Source organism: Cannabis sativa, chromosome 2 (genome assembly GCF_029168945.1).
Source record: "Cannabis sativa cultivar Pink pepper isolate KNU-18-1 chromosome 2, ASM2916894v1, whole genome shotgun sequence".
Taxonomy (NCBI): Eukaryota; Viridiplantae; Streptophyta; class Magnoliopsida; order Rosales; family Cannabaceae; genus Cannabis; species Cannabis sativa.
Window position 1 is genome coordinate 86,876,122 of NC_083602.1, and position 11,553 is coordinate 86,887,674.

General features: G+C 40.0%; 1 protein-coding gene across 1 annotated transcript; it reads right to left on the bottom strand.

Annotated features, from left to right (window-relative positions):
• Positions 1-9,229: 9,229 nt before the first annotated feature.
• LOC133034559 (uncharacterized) lies at positions 9,230-10,048 on the bottom strand. The gene is made up of 2 exons (XM_061109665.1): positions 9,748-10,048; positions 9,230-9,450 (listed from the first exon to the last, which is right to left on the bottom strand). Exons 1-2 carry the CDS (start codon positions 10,046-10,048, stop codon positions 9,230-9,232), a joined length of 522 nt encoding a protein of 173 aa, XP_060965648.1.
• Positions 10,049-11,553: the final 1,505 nt, after the last annotated feature.

Here is an 11,553-nt window from a genome sequence, read left to right on the forward strand (position 1 = left end):
CACACTAGGAAGCCTGTCGAGAAACCTCGGCGCTGGGAGGGATGCTCATGTTTTCCGCGCGCGGAGAGGGGTGTCTTCCGACACCCGTGCGTGTTTCTCGGACAGGATGTTGTCCGAACACGCGTGTGACCGAGGTGCACTCGGTTCCGCGCGTGCGTGGGGTGTTGCAGCATCCTTATCTTTTTTCGAATCTTCAAAAAATCATAACTAATTCAAATTAAATAGAAATTGAGTTCTGTAAAAAAAGTAACTTGCTTAATTTTTTCCATACTATCCAATAAAAATAATTCCAGAAAAAAAATTTCAATTATTGTTTACGAAAATTCACAAACATCAATCAATCATCATATAACACTCAATACAACATGAAACCATCCAAATAACAAATAATCGTTTTAAAATCCAAATTTCTTGCAAGCAAATTAATTACCATGGCTCTGAGGCCAGTTGTTGGAAATTAATTTACCAGGATCTTAGATCTACTCACAAGTATGTTGTTTAACACCCTAAATATGAACTTTCTAAAACGATAAAATAAACACATATAAAGTTAAGAAAACCTTACATTGATGCAGCGGAATTAATGTCACCTTCCACTCAGATCTCTAACCCTTGTATCCTTTTTGTCGCAGAGTATTATCAAAATCTGAGCCCGAATGTCCTTCTCTTTGGGTTTGATCCTTCACAGTCTTCCAATCTATGATTGAGTGACTACTTGCTGTGTGTGGGCACTCACTCTTTCACTAGGGTCAAAATATAGAAGAAGAAAAGAGAAGAGAGGGGTTCGGCCAAGGTATAGAAAAAGGGAAGGCTCGGTTTTTCTGAAGAGAGGAATTTCTGTCAGAAGAATAATGAAAAGCATGTTATTTGACTGAGACATCACTTTCTATTTATAGGCAACTACTAGGTTTAGGTTAGTAATTATTTGGCATTAAAATAATGAAAATATCAATTTGAAAAACTTGAACAAGTGGTCGGCCAAGGTGTATAGAATGGGCCCCACTTGATTTTGCAGTTTTAACAAATTTTATTTCTATTTTCTCAAAAACGCCAATTTTCCAATTCTAACCATTTAAATGCCAAAACTAATTATTTAATAACTAAAATAGATTATTAAATAATATTGTCATTTAATTTAATTATTAACTAGACATATAAAGTCCATTAATAAATAAATAAACCTACAATCTCTTTTCTTTACAATTTCGCCCCTCCTTAGTGAAAATTCACAAATTAGACATAGTCTAACTTTAGAATTATAATTGACTAATCACGAATCAATTATTGAGTCTTACAAGCAGTATGTTCTCAACTAGAATGGGGACCATGGATCTATATGCTGAGCTTCCAATAAGTGAACCAAATATACCAAGTAAAATCCTACTTATTAATTCTTCGTTGAATCCACTCTAAGAACTTAGAATTGCACTCTCAGACTTATATAGAGCATATTATATGTTCCACGATATAGATATGCTATCTCATTTAACCATTGTTATAATCTTATTATGCTCAAAGATCCTCTATATAGATGATCTACATCGAGATGGGATAATTTTACTGTTCTCACCCCTCAATGTATTTTGCCCCTTAAAACACTCAGCTACCTGTAAATGGTGTTTAGTGGTCTAATAATTACTCAGTTAAACAAGAGCTCATCCATTTACTTATATTTGCTAAGCTCGAAGGGAATCATCACTTGACTTCTATACACCAGTAGAAGCTATAGATTCCATATTTATGTTCAGCACTCCCACTCAATCATACTATCATGTTCCCAAAATATACGTATCACCCTGACCCAAAAGTAGGCTTAACTAATAAATCAAAGAACATGAATAGCACTCCTGAGTTGAGCCTAAGCATATCAGGATTTAGATTCTTTTAATCTTAAGATCAACTACTGATATTGACTTGGAAAGATATGTATAACGGTAAGTTTGTAATATCTCAACTTAGTTGCAATATCGGTCCAGTCCAATGTATACTCCATACATTCGAAACTAGTATACTTTACTAATGTCCTGGAAAGAACATAACACTTACTCCAAGTGTAAGTACACATCATCGCTGATTATCACATTAGTGTAAATCCAAAACACTGATGAAACAAGGACTTAGTCTTTTGATTCATATGATCACAATCACATTCCACTGTGTTGACGATACTGTAATTGTGAATAAACATATGATCTGAATTTAACTGATTTTGTGTGTGTGAATGTAATAAACATATTAAACCATTAGCATCTAAAATTCATGCAAACATAAATCACTTCAAATTTCTTATATTGATAACTAATCAGATTGTAAAGAGTTTTATTTCGGGCATAAAACCCAACAGAAGAAACTTCCAACCCAGCCCAGGCCTATTGAACATGCAATTCGAATTAGGGAGCCTAGTTCCCCTGCTCGACCACCTTCTCCTGTGCTTGGAAAAGGGAAAGCTATTATGTCTGAAATAAGAGGCATGCCAGGTGATGATGGACTTTCGAGTCTTGCTCGGGTAATCATCTTGCATACTACTCTGTCTTGCTTTTAAGCTTCTTGACTACTATGCTTTATGTTTCTAATGACTATTTTCTCTAACCATGTTGTTTTTGTTTCATGCAGACATGTCTCAGAAGATGCTTGATGCTCTGAAGAAGAGAATTGGTGGAAGCTTCAGCGCATCTCCTCCAGCCAAGAAGTCTAGAGGCGGTGAGGGGACCTCTTCTAAGGAAAAGACGCCTGCCGAGGAGGTCATTGATCTTTCCGAGGAGCTAACAGTTGCAAACCCCTCTAGTCCAAAAGTTGCTAAGTCCAAGGAGTCTTGAGGAGGAAGTTCAGACAGGTCCGAACAATTGAAAGGTGGGTCTGAGCTGATCAAGCGTGGACCTGAGCAGATGCAGGCCCTTACATCACCTTTGCAGGTGCTTCTTAAGGCCAAGAAAGGCAAGGAGATGCTCGGCCACTATATGAACCAGTTGCTTCTTGAGGTTAGTGAGCAACTAGCCGGCGCCGACAATGACTCTTCTCTGGAGTTGCTCATGGGTGGAGTCTTGAAGGAATTCACAAGGGTAAGTCTTTCTTGACAATTTCCTGTAATCCTCTTTACTTGGCTCAAATTCTAAAGTTTTTCCTCTATGTATGCCAGTTTGAAGTTGGCCTACACATACTACCGGGCGAAATCTACTGCTTCCAAGAACGGGGCTATGTCCAACACCATGAGGGCGGAGATGGACTTGGCCAAGAAGGACGCTGATGATGCTAGGGTGGAATTTGGAGCTGTTCGGATGGAGCTGGGTGAAGTCAACAAGAAGCTCTTTACTGCCCAGAAGAAAATAACTGAGTTGACTAAGGATCTTGAGGCTTCTGACCAACTTGAAGAAACCATCGAGACCTTATCTAATGAAGTGAACAGTGTTCTAGATGAAAGGACATCTCTTCCAGCGGTCCTTCGTCGGGTGGAGGAGGAGAAGAAGTCTAAGGAGGAGGAGCTTACAGCCGATGTGACAAGGCTGGGAGAGAAAGTTCATGCCTTGGAGACAGCCAGTCGTGAGCTCTTCTATGACTTTTGGAAGGCTAATCCTCAAGAAAACTTCAAGTACTTGGGTGAAGCCAAGGATATGTACCTTGAGTTCTGCGCTTCCCAATTGGCTTATGGTGAAATTGAGGCAGCTGCTTCTACCTCCGACCAAAATGCTGATGTACCTCCCATTCAAACAATAGATCCTCCAGCTCCTGCCGGCCCAGAAGACCTGAACCAAGAGCTTGGGACTCCAGCTATTTAAATACTTCTCTTTTATCCTTTTATTTTTATATATCTTATTCGGCCATAAGGCCTTTTCTAAGACATCGTGACCGGCCAAGCGGTCTTTAAACTTAGAATTGTTTTTCATTTCACATTCAACTGGCTGACCGGGCAGCTTTTAATCCCAGTCTTACGTGCTTTTGTTATCGTTAATGAATTTCGTTCTCTGTTTATAATCATCGTGCAATTGTGGTTGTTTTATCTTTACCAAATGCTTTGTACAGGTATAGGTGCCTCCCAAGTGACCGAGCAGACTTATGACTCTTGGTCACTTGTTTTTTAAAAGTATACTTTTTATTTGTTCGGTGTTTTGGGTTTGACCAAACCTTTTGTACCCACTGGATGGTAAATTAGAAACATGCTAATAATTTCGACTGAATTTGAATTTTGAAATGACTATCTTTATTCATTTATTGATCGAAAAATGTGTTTGTTACCGTAGTAACTTACATCAGAGCTATTTGATCTAATTTGATCATTTAGCTTAACATGAAATAAAACAAACTGCAAAAATAAGATATTGTACTTTAAATTGTGGTCACCTGACCTGAGTACTTTTTTTCTTTTGTCGAAACCTTTGAGCGTAGTCCGCCAAGCAGGCCATTCACTTAAGAGTAAATGTTCGTTAAGTACTTAGTGTGTTCGTCCGACCTGGTACTTTATTGGTAGTATTTTGTTAAATGTTCCTCATTCCAATACCGTGGTACTAGAACGAGTTGCATTTTTTCATTATACTTACCTAATTTTTATGCTCCGGATTCGAGAACTTCGACCACTTGCTATGGTCCCTCGTAGTCACGTCCAAGTACACCTGCCGTACTGTCCTTGTTGTTTAAGAATACCCTTCTTAGGACCATATCTCCCATGAAGAATTTCTGAGCCTTCACTTGTTTATTGAAATATCGAGCTACTGTTTGTTGATGGTGTTGGGTTTTATGCCCTAAATAAAAGTCCATTTCAATGTAATCTATTTTATTCAACATCAATAATGAAACAGAAGTATTTTTCATTCATTTGTGTATGTTTTGGTTCACTTTATCAATTGCTTGTCTATTTGATTTATAAATTCATCTTAAACCCATTTCACATACTAGATCCTGTTTATTGTGTTCTCATCACTTTGGAAAGTAAACATGACTATGTGAATAAAGTTTCCTAGATTTATCAGACACAGGGTTTTACTGATATGATAATCTACAACAAGAGTTTACTTGCATTTGGAGAAATGCTATGTTCTTTCCAGAACATTGGTTAAAGTAAAGCTCAGGTTGGATGCATGGAGTATGCATCGGAAGGGACCGATATTGAACTTTGACTTAGATTAATTAAACTTACCGTAAAATCTATTCAAGTCAATATCTCCTAGTTGATCCTAGATCAAATGTTCTTAATCCTGTTATGAGTAGGCTCAATCTTGAAAGGCTATTCGTGTTCTTTGATTTGTTAGTTAAGCCTACTTTTAGGTCAGGGTGATACGTACATTTTGGGAACACGGTAGTGCAATTGAGTGGGAGCGCTAACATAAACATGGAATCTATACCTTCTATCTGGCGAATAGTAAGCAAAGGATGATCTCCTTCGAGCTTCACCAAACCAACATAAATGGTGGAGTACTCATTTCACATAAGCTGAAATATCATTTATACGGGGTCAAGTGTTTTAAGGATAAAATACATAGTAGGGTGTAACGGTAATCTAATTCCTTTACAGTGTAGATCATTCATATAGAGGATCGTTGATCAAATAAGGATTATAAAAATGGATAACTAATGATGCATCTATATGGTGGAACATATAGAGCATTCTATATACTGAGAGTGCAATTCTAAGTTCTATGCGTGGATTCAACGAAGAATTAATAAGTTAGTGAATTTTAGTGATAAATTCTTGATCTACTTATTGGAAGCTCGGTTATATAGACCCGTGGTCCCCGCACTAGTTGAGATAATATTGCTTGTAAGACTCATGTCATTAGTTTTGATTAATCAATTATAATTCTCAAACTAGACTATGTCTATTTGTGAAATTTTCACTAAGTAAGGGCGAAATTGTAAGGAAAGAGTTTTTAGGAGCATATTTGTTAATTATGATACTTTGTATGGTTCAATTAATAAATATGATAAATGACAATATTATTTAATAATTATTTATAGTTATTAAATAGTTAGAATCGGCATTTAAATGGCTGAATTAGAAAATTGGCGTTTTTGAGAAAATCAGATACAAAAGTGATAAAACTGCAAAATTGCTAAAAGTGAGGCCCAAATCCAATAAGCCTTGGCCAGCCACTTTTATAGGAGTTTTACCTCTGATATTTTTATTATTTTAATGCCAAATAATTTAAACCTAACCCTAGTGGAATGCTATAAATTGGTAGTGAAGGCTTCAGGAATTACACTTTTCATTCAGAAAAACCTGAGCCTCTCTCTCTACCTTGGCCGCCACTCTCTCTCTCTCTCTTCTTCCTTGAATATTTCGAAACCCCTTAGTGATTAGAGTAGTGTCCACACACAGCAAGCAATACCTCAATCATAGTGAGGAAGATCGTGAAGAAAGATTTTCAGCAAAAGGAGTTTCAGCATCAAAGATTCAGAGAAAGAGATCCAGGTTCAGATCTTGATAATACTCTGCGACAGAAAGGATACAAGGGTTAGAGATCTGAACGAAAGGAGTCATTTAATTTCGCTGCACCCAATGTAAGGTTTCCTAAACTTTATATGTGTTTATTTCATCGTTTTAGAAAGTTCATATTTAGGGTGTTAATCAACATACTTGTGAGTAGATCTAAGATCCTGGTAAAATAATTTCCAACAGATGGGCCATCAACTTCAAGTTTGCAGTGGCTCATCTTTCTTCAATTTCATCAAGGGATTCGGCTTGGAGTACGTGATTGGTATCTTGGTTGTACATCAATCTTTTGTGGTATGGTGGCTCGAGTTCTACAGGCAGCATAGCTTCATATCCGTACGCCATAACGAATGGTGTCTCTCCGGTTGCCATTTTTTCAGTTGTCCGATATGACCATAGAACTTCAGGAAGCTCTTCTGGCCAATTATTCCCTTGGCATCTTCGAGTTTTTTCTTCAGTGTACCCTTCAAGGTTTTTTTGACTGCTTCAAGTTGACCATTCACTTGAGGATGTGCCTTTGCAAAGAAAATTTTGATGATACCATGGTTCGCACAAAAGTCAGTGAAGGATTGGCTATCGAATTGCTTGCCATTATTTGAAACTTTCTTGTATGATAGTCCGAACCGGCAGATTATGTTAGTCACAATAATGTCTTCAACTTTCTTTAATGTAATGGTTGTGAGTGGTTCGGCTTCCATCCACTTAGTAAAGTAATCAACCTCTACCACTGCAGATTGCACTCCTCCTTTCGCTTTGGGTAATTGTCAGATCAAGTCAATTCCCCAAATGGCAAAGGGCCACGGACTCTGCATCAGAGTTAACTTGTTAGGCGGAGCTCGAGGTATCTTTGAAAATCTCTGGCATTTGTCACACTTCTTAACATAGGCTTTTGAATCTTCAATCATCGTTGGCCAGAAGTAACCTTGCCTTAGAATTTTCTTAGATAAACTTTGCCCGGCGGCATGATTTCCACAGAATCCGTCGTGCACCTCAGATAGGAGTCGTGCAGCTTCTTCTTGAGTAACACATCTGAGCAATGGCATTGAGAATCCTCTTCTATACATAATTCCCTCTACTATGATATACCGAGCAGCTTTCCTTCTCATTTTTGAGCTTCATTCCGATTATCTGGGAGTTTCCTATAGTCGAGGTAGGCTGCTATTGGTGTCATCCAGTTTAGGGAAGTATCTTTTATTTTGATTTCTTCCGTGCCAGTGATGCTAGGCTCTTCGAGGAACAGGATAGGAGCCAAGTTCGCCTTGTCACTCAAGCTAACGCGTCTGCAATTGTTTTTTCTTCCCTTGGGATTTGTCATAGACCGTAGCTTTTGAATTGTGCGAGAAGATCATGTATTTTGCTCAGATATGCTATCATTTTTTCTCCCCGAGCCTCGTATTCTTCGAATTCATGATTTACCACCAACTGTGAATCACTACAGATTTTAATGTGTTCGGCTTTCATCTCCTGAGCTAGTTTTAGGCCAGTAATTAGAGCTTCATACTCGGCTTCGTTATTAGATGCTTTAAATCTAAACTTGACGTGCGGCGTGCGGTGTTGCCCCCCAAGTGTGACAAGGGCAATTCCTGCACCATATAGTTGATCTGTAGCTGACCCGTCTAGATGTAGTTTCCAGGTCGGCTTATCTTCATTGTTACTTAGCTAAGATGTTTGTACCGGCTCGGGGTTGCTTTCTGGTTTGCTTTCTTTCTTGCATGTGCATTCCACCACAAAGTCTGCTAAGGCTTGGCCTTTGATTGTTGTTCGGGGTTGGAAAGTAATTTCGTATTTGCCCAACTCTACCGCCCACTTGTGTAGTCGTCCAGAGGCATCTGGCTTTTGCAATATTTTGCATAATGGTTGGTCAGTGTATACTCGAACAGGATAAGCTTGAAAGTAAGGCCTTAACTTTCTTGTTGCTAGAATAAGGCAATAAGCGTGTTTCTCTATCAATGGGAATCGGCCTTTGGCCCCAATGAGTCTTTTATAGATGTAATAGACTGGGTGTTGTATGCTATTCTCTTCTCTGATTAGCATGGCACTTACAACATGTTCCGTGATAGCTAAGTATATTCCAAGTTCTTCTCCGTCCAGAGGTTTTGAGAGTACGGGAGGTTTTGCAAGTTGTGCTTTTAGCTCTTGGAAAGCTATTTCACATTCCTCTGTCCACTCGAACTGCTTGTTTCCTCGCAGGATATTGAAGAATGGGACACACTTATCTATTGATTTTGAAACAAATCTGCTGAGTGCGGCGATCCGACCAGGAAAACTTTGCACTTCCTTGGTTTTAGTTGGCGACTTCATATCCAGGAGGGCTTGAATCTTCTCTGGATTGGCTTCAATTCCTCGGGCATTGACGATGAAGCCTAGAAACTTTCACGAGCTGACTCCAACAGAACACTTTGAGGGATTTAGTTTCATATTGTATATTCTGAGGACCTTGAAGCATTCGTCCAAGTCATCTATGTGCCCCCCAGCCTTCCTGGATTTGACGAGCATGTCATCCACGTACACTTCCATATTTTGTCCGATCTGGTCTTTAAACATTTTGTTTACCAATCTTTTGTATGTAGCTCCAGCATTTTTTAGACCGAACAACATTACTTTGTAGCAATATAGACCCATATCTTTTCGGAAACTTCTATGTTCTTGGTCCGATGGATGCATTTTAATTTGATTGTAGCCTGAATAAGCGTCCATGAAGCTTAATATTTGATGCCCTGCTGTTACATCCCCGAGCTGATCGATCCTTGGAAGTGGAAAACAGTCTTTTGGGCATGCCTTGTTGAGGTCTATGAAATCAATACAGACTCACCATTTCTTTTTTGGCTTGGGCACCAATATGGGATTTGCGACCCAAGCTGGGTAGAAAGCTTCAATTATAAAATTGTTGTTGCGTAGCTTTTCTACTTCTTCCTTTAGGGCTAATGCTCGTTCTTTGTCCAGTAGCCTTCGCTTTTGTTGTACTGGCCGGAAGTTTGGGTCAATATTCAGAACATGTGAAATGATGGAAGGATCAATTGCAACCATATCTGCATGTGACCAGGCAAAAACGTCTAGGTTTGCTCTCAGAAATTTTATCAATTCTGATTTTACTTCAAGCAACAAACCCTTTCAGAACTTTAGCTTTCTGGTCGGGATATCTAGATCGATCTCAATCTCTCCTAACTCTTCCACAGGTACAACATTGCTGCTTGGGTCGCCAAGTCGAGGATCCACATCTTCATCCCCGCCTTGGGAAGTTCCCTACTTGGAAATGTTTTTTCCCTTGTCTGTGCTCTGACTAGAGGATACATCCTTCTTAGCCTTGGCCACTGCAAGGTTATAACATTCCCGAGCAGACTTCTGGTTTCCTCTAAGACACCCTACCCCATTCTTTGCTAGAAACTTCAAGCACGAGTGGAATATTAATGTGACAACCTTTAAGTCATACCAGGCCGGCCGGCCTAGCATTACATTGAAAGCTGAAGGAACATCTAATGTCAGGAGGTGTGCCATGATAGTCATGCTTGTCGGAGCTTGTCCAACAGTTAGGGGTAAATGAATTTGTCCTAGAGGTGCGACTCTTTGACCAGAGAAACCATAGACAGGCTGGAGACATGGGGTTAGATCATTGAGCTGGAGTCCCATCTTTTCATAAGTAGTTATGAATAAGATATTGCATGAGCCTCCATTATCAATCATGGTTCTGGCCACCATTTTATTGGCTATTTAGACTTACACGACCAGCAGATCGTTGTGTGGAAATCAATTTTAACAGCATGTTCATCGTTGAAAGTTATGGTACACCAACCTGCTCGTAGAACTTTGGGCTTTCTTTCTTCCACGGCTGGATAACTTCCTCTTGCTCGTGCTGCGCTGTTCGGGCATACCTCTCCCGAGCTTTGCCCAAATCTCCTGCAATATGCGGACTTCCAACGATGACTTGCAGATGTCCATCTACCGGTGGAGGTAGTAAATCTTGGTTATTGTCATTCCTCTGACCCTGATCGGTCTTGACATACTTCTGCAAGTGTGGGTTGTTTTTCCTTATCAAGAATTAAATTTTCCACTTTAGGTTGTTGCATTCATTAGTGTCGTGGTCGTAGTCTCCGTGGAATCGACAAAACTTTATCATGTCTCTCTTGCTGACATCTTTCTTCATGGGTCCAGGCTTCTTGTATGGGGCCAGCCACTGAGTTTCCATGTAAACACTTTCTATATCTTCAGTCAAGATAGTAAATGCAGTGTACTTTGCTTGATTCTCCTGGGGAGCTCGTTCGAATTTGCCGGCGAACTTTCCCTTCTTCCCATTCCCTTGCCTGCGGTTGTTGTTGGAATGTTTACCACTTGAGTTTGAATTATTTGGGTAGTGGGGGAGTTGGGCGGACATTCCAGTAGAAGGAGCTTTCGACTTGCCAGCCTTTGGCTCACCTTCTCCTCATTGAATGGTTTCTTCGAGCCTGATGAAGCCTTCGGCACGGTGAAGAAAATCACTCATTGAGTCTACCGGCCCGTTCTTCCTTATATCCTTCCATATTCACCGAGGACTTCAATGCCCCCAGTGTCACGGACAACTTTTTATCTTTAGTTACCCGTGAAACTTTGGTCGCCTCTGTCATGAATCTATTGATGTATGCTCGGAGAGGTTTGCCTGGTCTTTGCTTGACTTCAACCACGTCTCCCAGATGCAACGGAAGTTTGCGAGGGGAGGAGAATTGTTCATGGAATTCCGAAGAGAAGGCTTTCCGTGAATTGAACTTTCCAGGGGAAAACTTAAAATACCATTACTGGGCGGCCTCCGACAGGGTAGTAGGAAAAATTCTGCAACACACATCCCCTCGTATCCCTTGCAAATCCATTTTCATCTCGAAATACTTGAGGTGGGAGAGAGGATCTTCTCTTCCTGTGTACATTTTCCAAGTTGGCATTTGAAACTTGTGGGGCAACGCCAGAAGATTGATCTCGGGAGAGAAAGGAGTTCCACGTGCTCGGTCCAGCTCAAGATCATTGTTTCTCTGTCAAGCCATGCCTTGTAACATATTTTTTATTTCGTCTAGTTGTGCCTGTACGGCTGGGCTAACCTGCTCGGCATTCTGGTCAATTTGAATCACTTCAGTATCTTTCTGAGCGGGAATTTGAGCACGGGCTCCGGG

Bases quoted from the DNA above. Each gene is read 5' to 3' on its own strand.
- LOC133034559 (XM_061109665.1), bottom strand. From the start codon at position 10,048: ATGGGACTCCAGCTCAATGATCTAACCCCATGTCTCCAGCCTGTCTAT. The intron at 9,451-9,747 runs GTTATAACCTTG...GGTCACATGCAG, and splicing joins CCAGAAGTCTGCTCGGGAAT to ATATGGTTGCAATTGATCCT.